Below are 22,693 nucleotides of genomic sequence, written 5' to 3' on the forward strand. Positions count from 1 at the left end.
GCGTTTGGAAAGTCTTACGCTGCCGAATGTCCGATTAAGCCATCATTTATTTTGGCCAACGGGAGAAAGAAATGTGGGATCTGTGGCTTATTCGCAGTAATCAGAACGCACGAAAGACCTTACAAGATTTTCTCCCTCTCCTCGATGAAAGGTCTGGGTTTTTTTTGCCGGCCTCGGTTGTGGGATGAGAGGGAACAGTAGAGTGAGTTTCATTGGGCTTACTCCCCAGTAAGAACACATAGCAATACAGCCAAAAGAAAAAAAAAGAAAGAGGATCACTGTAGTCTTTAAAGAAGTCATTTTATTCAGGGTGCTTTCCCTTTCGATTTCCGAACATGAAAAAGCTGGTTTTGCTGGGAAGGACCGCCAAGTTGCATCTTTTGTTTTTGAAAGCGAGAGACGTTCAGAGGTGGTTTGCTATTGCCGGTCTCTGGCCTTCCCCGGTGGTCTCCCGCCCAAGCACTAACCAAATGCCATATACTTATCACGGGAATCTGCTTGAGGAGGACATGTGCATGGCCAAATGAAAATATTCAGGAGTTTCTTGGTGGGAGGAGGTAGAAAGCGGGGATGTGACAGAGAAAGGCTCCCAACACTCTTCTGGGAAATGCTGGGTGGGCAGTGCCTGGGGAAGAAGCGATGTCACTTCCAGGTGACGCTCTAGGCTGCCTCTCTTAGTCTCACTAGTCGTTATCATAGAGACCGGGGAAATTAGTAGACCATCAGCATGTAGGGGCCATGTTCTCCTCGGGAAACCCTGCCAGGGCCGTCAAGAAACCCCAGGGTTTTTACAAAACCCTGGTTGAGAAAACCTGCTGTACTTTGCACTAGTTCACAGAGTTTCCTTTGCATTTCATTTGCCCGGTTCTCGTGTGAACGTTGTCACCTACTAGGTGTGGCTGCATCAAACATGAGGAAGCAAGAGGCCTGCAGGAAACGTTTGCAAGGGGAAATGAGATTTAACCGCGACTCACTTGAGGCACTTTCCTTTTTCCTTTCCTTTTTAAAAAAAAAGGCTGGGTAGAATGAGAGGCGGGGTCTGTATCGTGTGGCCGTGTTTGTACCAGAGGCCGGTTGGCATAACCTGAGCGAAGGAATGCGGGGATGAAAGCTATAGGGGCCCCCGAGGGAAGGAGTTAGCAAGAATGGATACGGGAAGGGGTGGTGGTGAAACAACTCCGCATGCCTGAAGCATTCCGTTAATTCTGAGTCCCGCGAATATGCAAAAAAGGTTTGGTTCATCATGATGTGTACAAACACCAGTTCTATGCAATGGGACTTGGCAGGTCAGCCTCACCGACTCACCTGTCTGTTGTTGGGTGAGGAAATCCTAATATTACGTTTGAGTAAATACTGTCTCCAGATTCCATCATTCTGGTGGGGCTAGGGTTGCCGTCTGCGGGTTGGGAAATTCTAGGGATTTTGCAGATGGAGTCTGGAGAGGGTGGGATTTGGGGAAGGGAAGAGAGCAGGGTGGTGGCTCTCCAGATGAGCACGGACTACAATTACCATGAGCCCCTGCCGGCATGTGCACAGCAGACTCCATCTCTAAAATCCCGAGGAATTTCTTTACCTGGACTTGGTAGCCCTTTCGGTGCTTTCCGTGCCTCATAATTTCTTCTTAGCACTGTTAAAAAAAACACACACAAGTTTAGGCCCCAATCTTATTGGTTGTAGTGGATAAGAGCAGTGGCTTCTAATCTGGAGAACTGTGTTTGATTCTCCGCTCCTCTTCCACATGCAGCCAGCTGGGTGTCCTTGGGCTAGTCACAGTCCTGATAGAGTTGCTCTCACAGAGCAGCCCTGTCAGGGCTCTCTCAGCCTCCCCACCCCTCCCAAGGTGTCTGTTGTGGGGAGAGGAAGGGACGGTGATTGTAAGCCTCTTTGAGACTCCTTGGGAGTAGTGAAAACCAGCTCTTCTTCTAAAAAAATTGGGGCATTACGCCTACACAAAACGGCGGGCCTAGGCGGAGCTACACCTTTCTAAGACCATTGGCTTGAGTGAACTGAGAAGGGTGTGGCTCTGTTGAGGATAGCACTCCTGACTTTTGCTCTGCTTTCTCTTACGTAACCTCCTGCCCCATCCGATTGCGGTCAAGCGAGGGACACAAGAATACTCCTCATCACAAGAGGCGGTGTATGTCAGCTGGAGGTGAAACTCTCCTGACCGTCTCGGTTGCCGAACGGAACTAACACAAACTCTGTTCTTCAGCTTCTTCCTGGGATGGATCCTGGCCTTTAAGAAGCCCTTTGCTCTAAGGGATTTCTAAGGAAAGGCTCTGCGTTGCACATCTCAGACTTAAAAACAAACACGGTGGGTCGGCTTCAAGCCAGTCCTGTCTTTGCTTGCCACGAGGGTGTTTCTAGAAACAGGGTTGAATCAAAGGCCACCAAGGTGGTGGCAACCAAACTGGTTTATCTGATTCAAACATGATTTAAATGCATGGGATTAAATTTAGAGTCTGGCTGCTCTCCATGTAGGTTAGGCATCCGACCTGAGAGGGGGGAGTGTTGCTCTTTGGCTCTCCCCCCCCCTGCCCGCCAAACCAATGATTTTTGACTGAATCACTCATCTTTGTGAGGGAATATTTGACTTCTGCAAGTTCTGTAGCAATGTACAGTTCCAGGAATCTTGAAGCCACGGGGGAAATAATGCACCACACCCACCCTTCCATTTATGTTTGGGGGAAAATATGTGATTAAGTCTCTTGTGATGTTAACTACACAAATGAACCACGTTAAACATGGCAAACAAACATAAAATTGTACCATATGTCATTCATTCATTCATTCATTCATTCATTCAATTTATGGCCTGCCACTCCCACGCAGTGGCTCGTGGCCAGTAACGATGACAATTCGCCCACAATAAAGTCCCCTTAAAACAAACAATGGCATTTAAAAAGTATTTCAGCAAGCAAAAAATTTTTGCAAATGCAACCAATGCTAAGGTTGGCTCCTCCTGTCCCCACACAAAATACTTAAAAAGAGGTTCCAAAAAGAGAGGAAGGGAGAGAGAGGGGAGGAGTACTGGAATCACTAGGAGAGGCAAAATCTTGATCTCCTTGTCTCATGTTGAGGGCAGTCCACCCCACTGAGACTGTCCTTCGCATGGCATCCAAAAGCTCATTATGTTGTCAGGGTTTCCCAACCTGATGCCCGGGAGTAGCTTTCTTGGCCCCTGCCAATTGTTTATAGAAAGGGAGTGGATTTCAGGTCAGGCTTTGGCCCTGCGAGCGTCCGATGAGTAATTGGATTGGCTGTTCAGATTTTCTTAAAAGCTTTGCTTTGTCTACAGCGACCGACCGTGGCAGCGACTGAAACTCTGAGCCCGAGGACAACCGTGACCTCGGTGGGCTACAGTGCTGCAGAGTCCACCCCTCAAAGCATCTATTTTCTCCAAGGGTGTACTGATCTCTGTGGTCTGGAGAGGAGCTGTAATTCCAGGAGATGGGTTCAACCTGGAGGCTGGCATCTCTAAAACAGGTTTTTCTCAACCAGAGTTTCGGGAAACCCTGGTGTTTCTTGACAACCCTGGAAGGGGAGGTGCCTCATTTATATATAATTGCCATTGAGTCCACCTTCCAAAGTAGCCATTTTCTCCAGGGGAACTGACCTATGTCGTTTGGAGAGTGGTTGGATTTCCAGGCGATCTTCAGGCCTCACCTGGAGGCTGGCAACCCTACATGGTCCCCAGCCAGAAGCTCTGCCATTTTCTGGAACTGCTTACCTGGGGAACTCCCGGTTGTATGAATACGCCCTAAACTTTTTTCCCTGTGATCGTTTACGTTCTTATACCGTTGCACACAGGAATTAATTGGTGTGAATCAGCCATGGTCAGGCCATGCAAACTTAGGGAGCTTATTGAAGCAATTAAAAAAAAATTGCTTCAGCATAAGCTGTTTTGAGACAGATGATCAAACCGTAAAAGCCGTCATGTTTGGTTACTAAAGCCCTGAGCTATTCATTCTTTCCAAGTGTTGCGGCCGTCCGAAATAGTACATGGAGCTAAGAATGTCGTTATACTTGTTCTGCATAATAGCTCCAGTGCATTCAAATGGCCGCGTGTAGCGTTCCCCAAGAGAACCAAATTAAAAAGCTTTGGGGCAAGAAAGACAGATGGACGACAGGGTGGTGGAGCTTTGAGCGAGCCGAAGATCCAAGGAATCTGCACAGATGAAGAACTTGTGTCGCTTAGCAAATATCCACAAATGATTATGCACAACAGTGTGCCACGTGCATGTGTTCAGGAGGCTGTTCATGTGCGGAGGGGCAGCATGGTGTAGCGGTTATCAGTCTTTCTCAACTTTTTTACCATTGAGAAATCCCTGAAACGTTCTTCACTTCGAGAAACCCCAAAAGTGGCGCAATCATGCAGAATATGGTTGGGAAGCCGAGCTGTCCCACCTGGGGCCCCTCCCCTTCCCACCCCCTCCAGGCCTATCAGGAGCCATATATCCACAAGTATTTGTCACTGCTGTGAATGCGTCCTCTTCAACCACCCGAGCAAGAAGAAAAGAAATACCTCTTTCCTCCATTTGCTTAAGCAGCCTAATTGCTCTTTAGAAAAGCAATGAATTAGCACAGCGATTCATAGTGGGGCCCAGGAGTATACTTAAGAATTAACCGGAGCTTCTGTTCTGAATGGGATAGTTTAGTATAACATTTCTGGTTGCCCCTCACGCGGGTTTCCCTCTCTGCTCTCCCTGGGAAGGAGCGTTCTGTCTGTGTGAGGGGTTGCAGAAAAGAAAAGATGCCTGTTTTCAGACAAAATAATTTTGACGGGATGAGCAAATCTGTTTATATTATTAGGTTTGGAGAGCAGGGATTGTGCTTCTCTCTCTCTGGCTACCAGTGTTGGGAGTCTTTATCTCCCCAATTCAAAACCCAAGTAACATCGCGTCAGACCTTGGAAGCTAAGCAGGGTTTGGCCCTCTTGAGTATTTGGATGGGAGACACCCAAGGAAGTCCAGGGTTGCTAGGCAACATCGCTACACCTCTTGCCTTGAAAACCCTACAGCAGGGGTAGTCAAACTACGGCACTCCAGATGTCCATGGACTACAATTCCCATGAGCCCCTGCCGAAAGTTGACTGTGCCTTGACAGCTATAGGGTAGGACCCCCTGTAGGGTCTTAAAGGGAAGAGGTGGACTGGGGTGGTTCGTCATAGTCTATCTCTACATAACAACCCGTGTAAGGGGTAGGTCTGTAAGCCCCCCCACCAGTGGAGCTGAGGGGGTCCCCTGCTGCCTGTGTCCTGCCACTAATTAGCTGACTGGGAGGGGGGCTTATCAGGAGAGAGAGGAAGATCCAGGTGACGTGGTGACATCACTTCCGGCAAATACAGGAAATGATGGCATCTAGGCGACAGTCTGGGCAATACTCTGGTATTTGGGCAGACAACTCTATGATAGAAGCCATCTTTTTACTATAGAGCTTTTGCTCAAATACCAGAGCGTTGCCACGGCATCACGCCATGATGACGTAACTTCCAGTGCACTCCGGAAGTGATGTGCCGACATTGCCGGTAACATTGCTTAGGGGCCCCCTCCCTCTCCTGGTAAATCCCCCCAGTCCCTTGTTGGTTGCCCTGGGGGACAGGATTTGAGTTGCTCAGCCATTTCATTGGCTGCAGGCTTCCCGTAACAAGAACAAGCTGTTCTTCCCTGTTTTGTAGTCCACAACAGTTGTGCTCGAGGCGCAACTTTTATCAATGAGTTAACAAACACAATCCGGCGAAGGTGAGCCAGTAAAAATAAGTTACCAAGGACCTGAGATGCTATCTGAACCATCTGAATAAGGTTGTAAAGATTTGACCTTGCTGTAAGAGTTGATCTTTTTTTTTTTTAAGAAAAAAAAAAGTTATGGTGTTAAATTAGGCTGTTAATGTTGCATTTCAAGGGCAAACTGTGCACATGAGAGAGCAGCTGGATCAGGGCCAGGGAAACACAGGAACACTGTTTCTCCTTTTTCTTCTCTGACCCCTGCCAGGCTGGCTGGCACAGCTCTGCCTCCCCAGGCACAAATACTATAGTTCTGCGTAGTATCCCGGGACACAACAGTGATCTTAAAAAACAACAAACAAAAAGCCCCTCTTCAGAGGAACAAACTTCGAAGGTAGACTCCAGTGTTAAAGCGCAGAATTAGAACTCATCGAAAAGCTTAGCTTACTGCCCTCTCTGGAGGACTTAACAAGGACATCAAATCCTTTAGCCTTTGCAAATGTTATGTAGTTTAGCACTGCTGGGAAATTTGTGTTGTTTCCAGTCCCTCTTATTGTAAATGTTATTTATGACTTCCGTGTAATTGCGCCTCTCCTTGTACATGCTGCGTTTCCAGCTCCTTGGATGTGCATGTTGCAGCTTTTGTGTGTGCTGCCCCTGGCTTAGATGGCCCAGGCTTGCCTGATGTTGTCAGATCTCGGAAGCTAGGCGGGGTTGGCTTAGACTAGTAATTGAATGAGAAATGGCCTAAGAATTCCCAGTTTGCTCCTCAGAGGCAGGCAATGGCAAACCAACTCTGTTCATCTCTCACTTTGAAAACCCTTAATCGACCTCATGGCTGTCTCAAAATGTCTTCCGCGGGAGGTGGAGCAAAATCTAAAATGGCTGCCCCCGGAGGGAGGCACAGCCAAATTTAATTTCTGTTGCAATGTCATTTCCTTTATTACTGTTTATGAAACAGCAACACCCCCCTGTTTTAATTGTCAACAAGTTTGATATTTGTACTTGCTACAAAATTATGTATTTCCATACATGCATTTTATGTATGTATTTCCATAAGTACATGACACATACATTTTAAATATGTATTGGAAGCTACCCTGCAGTTGGCTGGCTACTTGCATGTTGAGCTAGGCTAAAAAAGGCCTAAGCTAAGAGTGTGCTAACTATGCTCAACGTACCTTGCCTTATATATGCGCAAAACAGATTTTTAGAACATTCAACCAAGAGAAGCGTCTGCATTCGTGTCCCGTCCCCTCGAATACACACAAGGGAACGGATTACATGATTTCTTTTTCCTTCCCTCGATAATGGTTCGAACTTTCGGCGATTAATAACGTCATACGTGACCAAAAGGGTATTTCATCGGTTCAGTTACAAGCCTTCCCCATAAACCCTTTGGGCTCCCCATCTCACATTTTGCAGGCGGTGGCCTCCCTTCAAATGTGCCAGGGTCCCCCAGGGAGATACGTGGCCCCGTTGATAATGGCCGTGTTAGGGATCCCTATGTTCATAGGAGAAGCTTTGCTCAACCTAAGGCTTGGACTTGAGGGCTGCAGAGATGGGCAAACAGTCCTCCTTTCTCGCTAACAAAGGACACTGCCTCAAATAAACATGGTGAGGAATTACCCGGCACCCTGGCCTTCTTGCAGTATCTGATCCTGGCCAGAAATGAGCCACCTGCCAGCGGAAGGGTGGGGGGGCCTTTTATAATCTGTGGCCTCTTCTTCGGCATGTTTACTTGAAAGCAATTCCCATTGAATTGCCGTAGGATTGCAGCCTTCGTCGTAACACTCGCTACGGTGCACGACTGTACTCTCTTATACGAGTGTAGAAATCCGGAACCGCCTGCTCCGGAGGTGGCAGAACGTCGACCTAGAAGGGCTACGCGGCTGACCTTTTTTTTTGTGTGACAAGCCAACCTCTGCCGGAGCAGCTCCTCGATGCAGGTCTTTGTTATGTAACTTGTCAAGCGTTCTTCAGTCGAAATGAAATTGGCCCGGCGCACTGTTGCTACGGAAATAAGTGCCCGTCGTTATTGCTCGGTGCAGGAAGGGCTTGTGTGCTTTTCAAACGGGAAAGTGGCTTCAAAAGTCTTGGGCTTTTCGGCCGGGCTTTTGTTTAACCCTCCTGCTTGGAAGCAGCAAGGGGTAAAAAACAACAACTGCTAGTAAATCGGTTTCTTGCAAAAACGGTTAATTCGGTGACCTGGGATTCGCGTCTTGTTTTTATATGGTCCAGTTGCTGCCAACACCTGCCATTTGATCCTCCCCCCCTCCCCCCGGCCCGGAATTATTGTGGAATTATTTTGTACCCTTTGTTATGTTGGCCCGTGCAACTGCTTAGTCAGGTATGTCATGGTTCCCGTTTTACGGACAGGGCAGAAAGACTGAGGGGAGGGCAAAGACTGAGGGGACTCGCGGCAACATCGGTTAAGACCGTGGTGAAGGAGGAGCGTGTGATAGCAGTCAGGATGCCCAATGAGTGCCAAATTCTGTTACGCCTGTCCAATTTCGTTTCTCTTGCCCTGTTGCTGTCCGTCATGATCTCCCGCGAACGGATCTTGCCCGGGGGTGTTTGCGTGTTGTGTTTCTATTTCAGGGGAACATTTTGAGTTGGTGTCGGAGAAGGAATCACTTCGTGGTTCACCTGGACTTTGGTCCATGTGAGGTTGGTTGCTGGTGAGCATTTGTTTGCACATTGCTGAATCTCTGGGAAGGAGAGTGCTCTGTTTGCACCCTACTGATTTGGAAGGGAGAGCCAAATGAATGGCAGCTGCTGATCCTTCCTGGTTAAGCCAACTGAGTTTGGGAAGTAGGCAGAAGAGACGTTTTGAAATTATGTGAATGGGGTTGATGTCTTTGCCTTTGGCCACTGGGGAAACGCTGCAAAACTGGCTGTGAAGGGGAACCTAAACCTATGAGAGTCTGCAGATATTTTATATATCTGAGCTAGATCACGGTGGGTAGCCATGCTAGTCTCTCTGTAGCAGTAGGAAAAAGCCCAATGGCACCTCAAAGACTAATAAAATTGGTGGCAGGAGCTTTTGTGAAGCACTGCTCACTTCTGTTCTATATATTAGAAAGTGGAGCAATTTCAGAGCCTTAATGACAGTCGCAGGCATGACTGGGGTAAGTGTAATGCACAAAGGGGTAGTCGACATGGAGAAATCAGCACTGATGATGAGACAGGAAACCCAGGTCTTGATTAAGCCCAAGGGGATGCATTGTCCTGAGATTATATGCCGCATTTCTCTACTCAAAGGAATCTCAAAGCAGCTTCCAATCACCTTTCCTTTTCTCTACCTACAACAGACACCCTGTGAGGTAGGTGAGGCTGAGAGAGCCCTGATATTACTGCTGAACAGCTTTATCAATGCTGTGGCGAGCCCAAGATCACCCAGCTTGGCTGCATGCAGGGGAGGAGTGGGGAATCAAACCCGGATTAGAAGTCCGCACTCCTAAGCCCTACACCATGCTGCAAATTGATGCGATGTGCTGATGGACATTGGCACACTGGGGGCCTCGCGGGAAGATCATACAGTTTGGCCAAAAAGCCAGAGCGTTGCCCATGAAGTGCCTACGTCACTTCCTGGTGACATCAGTACGTGACGTCATTCCTCCCCAGTCCCAGGAAGTGCCCTCCTTCCCCTATTGGCAACCCTAATGGTCCAGGGTCCCGACCCACAGCAGATTGACAGATCCATCCCATTACAACATTTCCTGTGTCTCTACTCAAAAGAGGGAATGTTTAACTTCCTGTTTGTTGAAGAGAATCATTGCCTCTGTTATCAGATGGGCCAGTCACCCACGTGAAGGTTGACTGGCTATAAATGCCTGAGGTAGCGGTGATTAAAACAAACAGGCCAATCTCTCCAAATCTTTGTTTATCAAATGCGATAAGTATTGACTTACTGCCAGTAATCCCATGCAGTCTTTCAGAGAGAGGCCCAAGATATTTGTGCTGGATGCAGGAGGGGACAAAAAGGACATCTTCCACACCCGTGGGTAAAAACAAACACACACAAACAAAAAAAAACCTGATCTAAACTAATAATCGTTTAAAGAGTAATCTAAAACCCTGACCTTTTTGAGGCTGCGGCCACCTTTGCCATTTTGAGACGAGGTGGGGGAACGCTGCCCCAAAATGGCTGCCGTGAGAGGTGGAGCAAAATCTAAAATGGCTGCCCTCGGAGGGAGGCATAGCCAAATCAAAATGGCTGCCAAAGGAGGCAGAACCCAAAACAGTACCTCCTTCCTCACTTTGCAGAAGAACTGCAGAAGAGGAATAAAAAGGAATGAGAGGAAGCCCGGGGGGAAAGAAAGGAGAAAGAGAAGGGGAATAGAAGGAAGGAAAACCTGAAGGGGGGATGGAGATGCTTTAGTAATCCTCTTGATTTTCCAGTGGCTGCCAATGCCATTGCACCCATGGAAAGCCCTTTCATTTCGTCAGAAGGCTTGCCCTACAAAGGGCCCATCACTGGCCATTTTGGAAAGGGGTGGGTGGGTTGATGACCATAAATGGTCATATCATGAGATCAATATTTAACAAATTTTAAGAATATAATCAAAATGAATTGATTCCCACCCATTTGAGAAACCCTTCCAGGGTCATCAAGATACCTCAGGTTTCACAAAACCCTGGTTGAGAAAGGTTGCGTTGGAAGGATTTGTTGCATGCTTTCGTCAGGGGATAACGGAAGTCCACTTTTGCTCCTTGGTAACGTCATAGCCCATTCGGTTCCATTGTATATTCCTGATTATGATCCCCTTTGCCTGTGGGGTGGAAAACAGGTATCCCTAATGAAAAGGCACCCAACGGTTGAGGTCACTGTCTTTTGGAAAGAGGTAATTTTTTTAAACAAACAGGTCACAGTAAACTTTAAAGGAGAGAGAGAGAGAGAGATTAATTGGGGGTATTGATTTGTGCAGCGGTTAAGCACCAGCGTCATGCTAGCAGTGGCGGGAAGAAAGAAAATCTATCCATGCGGCATAACAAGGTGCCTGGCGAGCATCACGAACTTGAGTTCGGAGAAGCACAGATTGCGGCCGACTCCCACGCTGGTGTGAGCAGCCTCACACCTTGGCTTCTCGCTTGCCTGTTAAAGCCAGAGTTACGAAAGTCATTTTGCTCTTGCCTAGGACAAATTGTGAAGTTACTTAACAGGCCGAACTGTAAGACTCCCTGCCACCACCGCGTTGGAAGTGTGAAACTTATGCACAGAACTTTACCTTAGGTGAACGCAGTTCCACAGACTATTGATGACCTTGATTGGGTTCCTTTTGAGGACTCGGGTGGGGTTCCTCTTGAGAACAGCTCAAAAGAACAACTTTATTGGTCATCCGAGCTTTTCCTGAGCCATTTTGACTTGGGAAGCTTGGGACCTTCACTTCCAATCTTCTTTCGCACTGTTCTTTTCCTGCTCCTTTGCCATATTTGCAATACCGGTCTGCTTCCGGATCAAGCTCAAGGTTTTCGTTTATTTATTTTCGTTTATTTATTTGATTTTTAGCCCGCCACTCCCAAAAGGCTCGTGGCGGGTGACAACAGATAAAAATTCCCTGATAAAAACCCATAAAATACACAGTCAACAATAATCTATCCTATATCCAAGACAAATGTGGTGACATAGACAACTAAAAAAACCCCTAAATACCACTGTGGGGGTAGACATGAGGAAACCAGATCTCAAGCCACCAGAAGCATGATCCGGGGGGAGGGGGGAGGGTTCAGATCTTCCTGGTGCACCAGCCTCAATCATAAACCTGGTTCTGACCTTCAAGGCTATACGCAGCCTAGGTTTCACCTAACTGAGGGACCGCTTATCTGCTTATGTCCCCCACAGGGCTTTATGTTGTATGGGTAAGAATCTGATGGTTGTCCCAGGCCCCTGGGATATCCATCTAGCCTCAATCAGGGCCAGGGCCTTTTCGACCTTGGCCCCAACCTGGTGGAATGAGTTTCTGGAAGAGCTCAGGGCCCTGACGGAGCTATCTGGGCTCTGTGGATTCCTACTGAGTAGCCGCAGCCTGACTGGTTGGCTTGTAACAGGATATTCTGTGGATCCAATCAGTTTGAACTGGCGCATGTCCAATCACCCACAGCCACCGGCCGATCCTTTGTTCCCTAACTGTATATATTGTGGAATTTGTTGGAAGGATTTTTCAGTGAAGTCTTCATGTGTCTTCACCAATAAAGAGCTGCAAGGATTCCAGGGTCTGCGTGTCCTTGACCCATGGATTTAACCGTACCAGTTGTGTGGGTTGCGTTGAGATATATGCAGCCAACTGGGTGATCTTGGCCCACCACAGTTCTCTCAGGGTCTCTGTGATGGGGAGGGGGAACCCAAACCCAACTCTTAAGAACAGTGAACTTGAAGGGTGGCTCTAAGACATATGGCAAAACCAGATGGATGACTAATCCTGAGGGGGTGTGCATTTGGTGCAAATTGTGTAAGGGGGCCACGGAGGGACACATTCAGTAGGAGTTATGTACAAGCCGATTACCTAGACGTATCTGGTGTGATAAATGGATTCAAATGTGGGCTGGGAGGTGGAAGAAAACGGGTGGGCATCGGACTGTGTTGGTCAGTTGAGGTGAAGCACACAAGGGGGTGGAAGTGTGGCGGGGAAACTATTTGCCCGAGGGGGCCAGCGGTATTCTGAGAAGCAGTGGCCGCTCTGAGATGCCTGGCGAGTCTTGTCATTAATTGCTGGGGGAATTAATTGATTGCTGGTTATTGAGCATCTTGTTTTGTTTTTGCCTCCGATCCTCGTCAGGTTGGAAGGGGGAATAATGATACAAGCCGGCTCCTTGCTGTTCCATGCCTGAGTCATGTTTTGTCAAAGCGACACGAGCCACATTTTGTGTTTGTGATAGATTTTTCTTTCTGTTTTGTGTTCAAATTGTACGGATTTTTTCCCCTTTCAGATTTTGCGCAGGCAAGGAGTAGGGAAAGGTAATTGTGATAGCAGGGCTATGCACTTCTCTTTAGGGCAGAGGGGGGGGGGAACTGTGGCTCTCCCCATATCCGTGGACTACAATTCCCATGAGCTCCTGCCAGTTGGCCATGTTGGCGGGGACTCTTGAGAATTGTAGGCCACAAACATCTGGCGAGCCACAGTTTGGCCACCCCTGCTTTAGGGTACTTAAAATATATAAAGTTATAGCAAGGCACCCAGGTCGTCCAGTGACAGGGCTAACTTGGACAGTGCTATGACTAATATGGTGGGAAGTGAGCAAAGTCCGGTCTGTCACTTGGAAACAAGTGGAAATGTTGCTCATTGGGCTTTGGCTGCTGATGGGATCAGTGATTGGTGTGACAGATGTTGAATGCCTGCTGCCCAGTGAGTTACTTCTTTCCACTTGTTTCTAAGTAACAACAGCTGATTTCATTCTGATCTCTATGGTCAATGAACTCCAGTGGTACTGCTATAGCGCTATAGTGTCCTGTCGCTAGAGCACCCAACTTAGAATGTTAAAGGAACCCAGAAAACGTCTGAGTAAGATCACACGGTGAAAAAGGGTGTGGGGAAAGTTGCATTGCAGGAAGTGCTGTTGACATTTTACGCCAGAAGAAAATGGTTTTCCTCAATTGTGGTTCAACCACTCTTTGCTAACCCAGTGCAAGTAGCTTTGTCTGAGCAGGTAAATAAATGCCATTAGCAGGTGGCTACTATGAAGGGTCTGTCTGAAATGACAGAAAAATCCATTAGCAACCGGTTACTAAAATGGAATATGGAGGCAGGATCAAGATAGTCCTAACAGTCTATCTGATCAATTGTTGTTCTGGAGGCAATCAGAGAGGAAATGTGCTCAAAAGAGCCGGAAGTCTTCAGCTGAGCCAATCAGGACCTAGGAGGAGAGATCTGAAAATACCTGGAAGTTCCTTAATTGAATATATTAATCATACATCTCCCCTGATGCCGCCTGTAGAATATTCTCTATATGCTATTGAATCATGCACACCGCAGATTCTGCAGATTCCAACATAAACTAAGTAAATCAATAACTAAACAAAAATAAAACCGCCGTGTATGTTTTACAAGCAGAATAAAATAACCGACTGACTCTTGGGCGGGTCCTGAATCCCGTGGGGTATCTTGTCCAAGACCAAAGGGCGAAATGTCAAGGGCCCTTTGGTTCTTGCCCTTCGGCTCAAGAATCTGTGCACACCCAGGTTTAAAAAGCCAACAAAAACACAGCTTACAATATATGGCTAGCATAGGGTTGCCACCTCCAGGTTGGGAAACACCTGGAGGTTTGGGGATGGACCTTATTGGGGCTTAATGCTGTAGAGTTGACTCTCCAAAGCAGTCTTATCCCCAGGGGAAGAGATTTCTGGAGATCACTTGTAAGTCCAGATCTCCAGGAGCAATGACCCTCCCAAGTTGCCCTTCCATTGGCCTGAATGGGAAATTTACTAGATAGGAAGCTCCATATGAGTGTTTGAGCCTTTCAAGGCCATACACAAGGGTTTTTTTGGGGGGGAGGTTACCCCCCAAAACTCTTAAAGGTAAAGGTATCCCCTGTGCAAGCACCGGGTCATGTCTGACCCTTGGGGTGACGCCCTCCAGCGTTTTCATGACAGACTCAATACGGGGTGGTTTGCCAGTGCCTTCCCCAGTCATTACCGTTACCCCCCCCAGCAAGCTGGGTACTCATTTCACCGACCTCAAAAGGATGGAAGGCTGAGTCAACCTCAAGCTGGCTACTGGGATTGAACTCATGGGCAGACAGCTTCAGATAGCATTTCTGTTGCCTTACCACTCTGCGCCACAAGAGGCTCATTCTTGGGTGATGCCCTCTAGCATTTTCATGGCAGACTCAATACAGGGTGGTTTGCCAGTGCCTTCCCCAAAACTCTTACCTCCCCCCAAAAATATTAAATAAAAGATAGGATACAAAAAGCTACTCATTGAAACAATGAAAACCTATAAGCACTGGTTTCAGATAGAAAAAGAAAAGAAAAAGAGTTTGAAAATTCAAGAAAAAGTGAGAAAGAAATAGTTAAGTTTCATGAAGGTTCTGGAATGTATTGCAACCCCTCCCCCCTTTTCAAAAATCCTTCGCCTGGGCTGATCGGTTGCCGGATTGAAGAGTTTTGACCGAATCCTCCGATGCAAATATGATAAGGCCCGTTCTGATTCCATCTCCTTCAAAAGCAAATGACACGTTTTAAATTTGCTCTCCATAAATGCAATGAGATTACTTCTTAATAATCTTAGCTTTTGCCAGCTGTAGGTTTGCAACCCATTGTATGCCCAGGTGCAGGAATTAGGGCTCACCTATTCCTCTCCCACCCCTCCTTCCAACAGATGCAAGATGGCCTTTGCTTTCATCTTTTCAATTTGGGCGTTGACAGTTAGACCTCGGATGACTAAAACCAGGGCATTGTAAGAAGATCAAGGCCTTTATTGCAGAAGGTAAGTGAAGCTTTTATTAGTTTTCTTGCTTCGGTCGAATGACAAAATATTTCACCAACTTGGGTTAACTCCCAAACTAGTCAGCAGTAGTTGCTCTTTGCTAAAAATAACTATTGTGTGGGCTTCTGCTGTCCGAGGCCAAGAAACTCTACCCAGTTAGAAGAAGTGCTTCCGCCCTGGTGTTCCAAGATCAGTCCTCTTCCGCCAGAAATTCAGGTGAGGTCAAGCTGTAGAGACCATCATAAGCCCACCCCTTCCTTTGGAACACCTAAATGGATCAGACTTGGTAATGGAAGGAAGGAAGGAAGGAAGGAAGGAAGGAAGGAAGGAAGGAAGGAAGGAAGGAAGGAAGGAAGGAAGGAAGGAAAGTGGTCTATAAATTCTTTAGTTGTAGTATTTAAACTGTTGAGATGTAGATTCTTGAAGACCGGGTTTTGAATCCCTGTTTTCACCATGGAAGTTCACTGGGTCCCCTTGAGCCCATTATAAACTCTCCGCCTGGCCTATCTCACAAGGTTCTTGTGGTAGCATGTGTTGGCAGACTTTGAATATGCAAAGAGGAGTGCCACACCGATCTGCTCAATAATTAAACAGTTTTATTATGAAGAGAAACAGCTTTGTATAGAAAGAGAAGAGAGAGACCTAACTAACTGTCCAACTGTTCTGTGTTCATTCAGCCTGTTCTGGAGGCAATCAGGGAGGAAGTGTGCTCAAAGGAGCAGGAAGTCTCCAATTGAGCCAATCAGCCTATTATGCTGTTAAATCATGCACTCTACAAGCCTTGTGTATTCCCAGAGAATGTTGGCAGTGAGAACAACACTCTAAGATGCTTTGAATCCCGCCTGGGGAGACATAATATATTTCCACATAATATATTTCTGGTAAGGCCTTGGAGGAGGAGCGTTTCTCATGGCTTAAGTGCCACTCAGCGCTTAACACCCACTCAGGGTGGTTGTCCCGCCCCCGAGTGCCTCCTCCTCCAACCAGCCTCCCTGCCTGACCAGTGGCCAGCCAATTGCCTTCCGTCTCCCACCCCCAACCACTCCCTTCTCCTTCCACTTCCGTCCGAGGCTCGGAGGCTGCAGATTCCTGCTGAGTGAGAGCTGCCCCTGCTGGTGAGTTCCATAACAGCTGTCTGCAGCCTTTCTAGGTCCTGGGGGAAGGGAGAGGCCATCCGCAGAGTTCTTCTACCCTACCCCAATCTAGCACCCATTGTATGCAATGGGCTTGGCCCCTAGTATACATAATAAAAGCAAATGCATGCTAATATGTCTAGTCAGTATCTTGTTCATGGCCATTTAGCTGAGCGGCATTCCACATCTATATAGTGGAAGGATGGTGGGAGGTGCTCTGAACCCCCATGGGGTTTTCGAGGCAAGAGAGGTAACTGGCCGGCGGCGGCTTCTGCATAGCACCCTGGGACTTCCTCGGTGGTTTCCCGGCCAGTTTTCACCAGTGCTAATCCTGCTGAAGCCCCCTAATCTGCCAACCTCAGGCTAGCCATCTGGGTCAGGGCATGTTTATATAAACACACAATATATATATATGGGATTGTTCTTAGCTGTTTGGGAAAGTCCCAGTGCAGACGCAACCTGTGAATAAATAAAATTTCCACGGGGCACGGCCCGCTCCAGTGACCCCTAGAAACCCTAGCCGGTGTTCTTTGCTCCGGTGCTGTCATCGATTCTTTTAATATTATTCCCAAGCTTAAAATGGGCAGCGACATTTTGCTAGCTTTGTCCATTGAGGACTGTTTTCTGCGGCCGCGTCTGCCCATTACGTGTGTGTGTGTTTTTGAGTAACTGTTTTTATCACCGGCAGACAAATGACCTAGATTCGGTTTTTTCGACAAGCTTTTCTTAGGCTGCTCTGTTCCTACTGGGATTTGAGCCAAGGGATGCCATAGTGATGGTTGCTGAGTACTAAAGAAGCCATTGCTACATTACCAAGTCCTTAAAATCATCTGCCTGCCCAAATCTTCTCGACTACTATTTCAGAGCCAGCTTGGTGTAGTGGTTACGAGCGGCGGCCTCTGATCTGGAGAACCAGGTTTGATTCCCTGCTGCTCCGCATGCAGCCAGCTGGGTGACCTTGGGCCAGTCCACAGTTCTCTTCGGGCTGTTCTCACAGAGCAGTTCTTTTAGAACTCTCTCAGCCCCACCTACCTCATAGGGTGTCTGTTGTGGGGAGAGGAAGGCAAAGGTGCTTATAAGATGCTTTGGGACTCCTTCGAGCAGTGGTACTCAACCTTCCTAATGCCGCGACCCTTTAATATAGTTCCTCATGTTGTGGTGACCCCCAACCATAAAATTATGCAAGTGTTCTTTCCCAGAAATTAAACCGAAACTGACCAATGGCATGAAGATCCATTGTTCAGGATTGTATATAAATTGTTTTTTTCCGGGGGTTTCTCGGTTCAGTTCTGCCTCTTGTCCCACCATGCTGGATCTCGCTCTTTTCTGCTGCTCCAGACAGACGAACGCTCTATTTCAATCTACCCCGCAAGGCTGTTGTGTGGATGGTGCCCCTCCAGCCAAGTTGCTTGCCCTGCCGCGACCCCTGTGAAAGGGTCGTTCGACCCCCAAAGGGGTCCCGACCCCCAGGCTGAGGTATCAAGAAACAGTTAATTCCATTGGTATTCCCCATCCCCCCCCAAATACTTTCCTATGCTTAAAATGCAATCCTATGCAGAGTTACACCATTCCAAGCCTGATTTCTTTCATTTGAAGAGGACTTGTAATTCTGGAGGAAACCGGTCCCACCTGGGGATTGGCACCCCTCCCTATAAGTCCACTCCCCCCCCCCCTATAGAGGAAGGGCTTGTATGGATGCGAAATGTCCATCCACAGCCTCTGAGACTGTGCATTCGGGGGCATTGTTACAGATGGTGGAAGCACAGCGGTCCTTCCTGCTGCAATAGTGGAGAAGAAAAAGAAAGTTATTAATTATTGTTCCATAATGTTACAGTGTTTTGTTATGAGCCGAGGGAACGTAGCATCGAAGGAGACATGTTGTGACTCATTCTCTTGCGTGAAAATAGAGTTTTGCTTCCGTTAAATAATATTTGCCCTGGGTCTGAAGAACAGACACCTTTCTTTCTTTTCCTATTTTTTTGGGAGACAAAAGCACACCTGCTATACATGAAAACCTCTCTCTCTCTCTCTCTCTCTCCCTCCCTCTCTCTCTAGTTCATCGCACAAAGCCTTAATCTGGGGAAATTGCTGACAGCTCGTGAAAGATGTTGGAGTGAGTGTGGCAAAATAAGAACCAGCCTCCCGTCAGGAGCACAAGTAGCGATCGAGTCCGGGGAGGAAAAGAGAGGGGAGGGGGGAAGTAGCCGTGTGCGGCACTCTTGATGGGTAGCACATGGCTTCGGGGTGGCAGCGGAGGGGGAGGAGAAGGTGGGGGCTTCTCCTGTTCCGTTTATGCTAAGGTCTGGACTTGGCGTTTATAAGAAGAGGGGCGCATGCCGAGGGCCATGCGGCCGGAGGAGGCAGACCCAGTGGTGACCTGACCGGCAGTGGGCACAGCGTCTTGGCTTCTGCACTGCCCAGTCTCGCCTGCGGTGGGAGAGGAGCCGGACACGGACTAAAATGCCTACGAAAGGCAAGTATTTCTTCAACGAAAACGAGGGCTGCAGGATCACGGACCCCCTGTACGAGAAGTACCGCTATTCAAGCCAGCAGCACCCTCTCCTTCTCTTCCTGCTCGGCATCGTCTTCGCCTACTGCGTGACGCTCATCGTGGTCCTCTGCGTCCAAGACGTGAGTATCTGCCACCTTTTGAGTTTCCCCTTAAGCAAGCCGAGGAGCCCAAATCAAAGGATGCGTCCCCATCGAAATGTAAGGGGATCGCAGCTCGAGCATCGCAGGAAACCTGTGGGGGCTTGGGCTTTGTTTTTGTTTTGGTGTCACCGCATTCTGAGAGGCAGGGGGCTTCCAGAGAGAGGAAACCTCAGAGGAGAAAAGTTGGGCTCTCCCATGGAAGGAGAGAAAGAGCTTTGCCAAGGGGACGGGCACCGGTTTTACGCAATGCTAACGAATTAGCTCCTCGGGAGGCAGTGAAAGGCAGTTTTACTTAGGACGGCTTTTGACTACTTTAGCTTTGGACACACGGTGAACACATTATGCTGCTTCAAGTCAGAGATTTGGTTTCTCAAAGTCAATGTTGTCTTCTCAGATGGGCAAAATCTCTCCAGGGGTTCAGGTGAATCATAGAATCACAGAATCATAGAGTTGGAAGGGGCCATACAGGCCATCTAGGATCAGCCCTAAGCATCCTAAAGCATGAAGGTCTTTCAATTCCCCTGCTGCCTGGTCCTTTTAATTGAAGACACAGGGGATTGAACCTGGGACATTCTGCATGCCAAGCAGAGTCTCTTGCACCGAGCGGTGTTGGCAGGATTTTATTGGGATTTTAAATTTTGGATTTTATGCGTGTTTGCGTTTTTAACTACACTGTAAGCCACCTTGAATACCACAAGGCAGAAAAGCAACTAATAAAGGTCAGCTTGGTGTCTTGGTTAAGAGTGGCAGCTACTAATCTGATGAGCCAGGGTTGATTCCCCACTCCCCCATGTGCAGCTAGCTGGTGACCTTGGGCTTGTCACAGTCCTGTTAGAGCAGTTCTCTCAGAGCCCTCTCAGCCCTGCCTGGGTGACCTTGGGCTCGTCACAGTCGTGATAGAGCTGTTCTCACAGAGCAGTAATATCAGGGCTCTCTCAGCCTCACCTCCCTCACAGGGTGTCTGTTGTGGGGAGAGGAAAGGGAAGGCGATTGGAAGCCTCTTTGAGCCTCCTTCAGGTAGAGAAAAGCGGCATATAAGAACCAAGTCTTTTTCTTCAGTATTATCAGGGCTCTCTCAGCCTCACCTCCCACACAGGGTTTTTGTTGTGGGGAGAGGAAGGGATGGATCCACGGGGAGAGATCAGTCAGGATAGAAGGGGGAGTGACAAACTTCCCACAGTTATCTGGGCAGGGTAGAGAAAGGGAGCCAGCGTGGTGGGGTGGTTAAAAAGCTGACCTGGCTGGGATGTGAGAAACCCAGGTTCAAACCCCTACTCTGCCATGGAATCGCACACTCTCAGCCTAACCAAAAATGGATGGAGAACAGCCTGGATCGCACCTCCTGCCCCACAGCACTGGGTTGGGAGGGATTCTGTGAATCTGTGACAATCCTCTTTGCTGAATTCTAAAGGCTAAGTCCAGCAGCCCCCCCTCCCCAGACCCAGGGCAGAGTTAGGCTGCATAAATTACCCTAAAAAGGGAGCATCAGGTGGTTTCCCAAGGACCACAAGGGCCTGCCAGGGATACAGCAGCAGTTCAGTCGCCTGGAAGAGGCTTCTTTAACATGCAAAAAGCAGCAGTTTTGCATTTTCCAATGCCTGTGAAACCTGCCCTGATTTCTATTAGATACTGATGATCTGGAAGAAACACCAGGAGATTCTTATAAGGTTGGCTTTGGGTTAAAGAGTGAGTGCCTTGCTGTTCTCTCTTTTTCTACAGGATCCGCATCAACACCTGGCCTTCACTGTTACTGTGTGCACGGCTCTGGCGATCTTTATTATCATCTACGTTCTGGTTTACATCGAGTCTTTCTTCTGGTGCCGGCTGAAGCTGTTTGCTGCTGCGATTTGGATCTGCTTGCTGGTTTTAGGATACGTGTCTGTTTTCGACAAGGGAGAAGCCCCTGAGGTCGCAGCATGGGAACAGGTGTGTACGTTAACTAACTGTGTGATCGGTCAGGGTGACCTCTCCTTGAGGGGGTCCCGGGTTGGATACATGACTTCCAGCCCTCCCCACCGTTCTTGGTGTGGAAAGTCAAACTATGAACATGGCCGCTGAGTTGCTCAGATGGGTGTAAGAGACGGTCTTGCTCCAAATGCAAAAAGCCATTTTGCTCCCTACTTTGTTATTACCAGTTCAAAGGAGAAAAGCCACGTCCTTTAAAAGCAGGACGTTTGACTTTAATTGGTGCAAAGGAGCAGAGATTTGAACTGGGATCCCTGCTCTAAAAAGCTGTAGAAAACCCCAGGAAAGCCGATTTAGAGCTGTATCCTGAAATACTGGCCATTGTGGGGAAAGATGGCATGTCCTCTAGAGCAGGGGTAGTCAACCTGTGGTCCTCCAGATGTCCATGGACTACAATTCCCACGAGCCCCTGTCAGCATTTGCTGGCAGGGGCTCATGGGAATTGTAGTCCATGAACATCTGGAGGACCACAGGTTGACTACCCCTGCTCTAGACAGCCAAAAACAGAGCATAGAGGCTGAGGCCTTCCCCTGACGTTGCCTTCTGGTGGTGGGGCTCAGACTGCCTTTGCACGTGGAGGTTCTCTTTAGACTCCAAAGCTAGGCATGGTTGAGACACTGTGTATAAATCAGCATCATGGAATTTCTGGAATTTTGACAAGTGGGATAAATGCACATGTTTCCTAGCCCTCTGAGAAACTAGGCTCTGTGTACTTCTCTTTCATACAATGATTAAATAGTTTCTGTGCCCGGTGCTGCTTTACAGGTGTTTTGTTTGGGGAGGGGAGTTGGAATTTCAGCATTTATGTGCTGTTTATCCGCTGCCTCTCTCAAAAGTTTCGGATGGGTACTTGGAAAATGCCCTGACTTAAACGGCCCAGGCTAGCCAGATGTTAGAAGCTAAGCAGGGGCAGCTTTGGTTAGTCCTTGGATGGAAGACCACCAAGGAAGTCCAGAGGCAGGAAATAGCAAACTTCCCTCTGGACGTCTCTCAGCTTGAAAGCCCTACGGCCATAAGTCGGCTGCACTTTGACTGTTTGGAGAAAAAAGGACTCCTGACCAAGCCCCTTCCTTATTCCTTTTTGCAGGTCCCGTTCTTTCTGTTCATAATTTTCACTTCTTACACCATGCTGCCCTTCGGGATGAGAGACGCCGTCGTTGTTAGCAGCATTTCCGCTCTGTCTCATATTGTCGTCCTGACCATCGCGGCCTACGGCGAAGAGTACGGAAAATCTCTGGTGTTTCAGGTAAGTCGGAAGTCTTCAGCGAACTGGATGCTTTTAACAAGAACAACAACTCCGTCTGGTCTGTCACAATGCTGGATTCGTGGGCCATTGGCCTGATCCAACAGGGATTCTCTTATGCTCTTGGTGTAGGGGTTAGAAACACAGACTTCTAATCTGGCGACCCGGGTTTGATTCCCCGCTCCCCTGCATGCGGCCAACTGGGTGACCTTCAGCTCGCCACAGCACTGATAAAGCTGTTTTGACCTAGCAGTAATATCAGGGCTCTCTCAGCCTCACCTGCCTCACAGGGTGTCTGTTCTCCTCCTCCTCCTCCTCCTCCTCCTCCTGTGCTCGCCATCTGTAGAAAGTTTATCCCTTGCACCTGCTGGGTTGGACTGTAACCACCGAAAGAATTTGTCTGACAAAACCAGGCTTTCCCATGCAGGGAGAGACATACAACCCTGCCTCTGTGTCCTGTTACTTAAGCTAAAGTGAAAGCCACCTGGTCCCTTTATAGTGTTAGAATTTGTGCGGGATCCTGCAGATAATACTTGGCCGTCTTGCAAAGAG

General features: G+C 48.1%; 1 protein-coding gene across 8 annotated transcripts in view; it reads left to right on the forward strand.

Moving 5' to 3' along the window:
- The window catches only part of ADCY7 (adenylate cyclase 7), a 69,027-nt gene that overhangs the window by 8,631 nt on the left and 37,703 nt on the right, over positions 1–22,693 (forward strand). For 5 of the 8 annotated variants that reach the window (XM_077310111.1, XM_077310109.1, XM_077310116.1 and 2 more), the window contains 4 exons: positions 15,041–15,148; positions 18,337–18,912; positions 20,653–20,859; positions 21,986–22,144. In XM_077310111.1, coding sequence (XP_077166226.1) covers positions 18,742–18,912; positions 20,653–20,859; positions 21,986–22,144 — 537 coding nt within the window. In that variant the 5' untranslated portion in view covers positions 15,041–15,148; positions 18,337–18,741. Of the gene's footprint in view, positions 1–7,653; positions 7,673–15,040; positions 15,149–18,336; positions 18,913–20,652; positions 20,860–21,985; positions 22,145–22,693 lie in introns of those variants that run through there. The other 3 variants (XM_077310115.1, XM_077310114.1, XM_077310113.1) reach the window with 3 other exon arrangements.

The sequence above is a fragment of the Paroedura picta genome, chromosome 14, assembly GCF_049243985.1.
Source record: "Paroedura picta isolate Pp20150507F chromosome 14, Ppicta_v3.0, whole genome shotgun sequence".
Lineage (NCBI taxonomy): Eukaryota > Metazoa > Chordata > Lepidosauria > Squamata > Gekkonidae > Paroedura > Paroedura picta.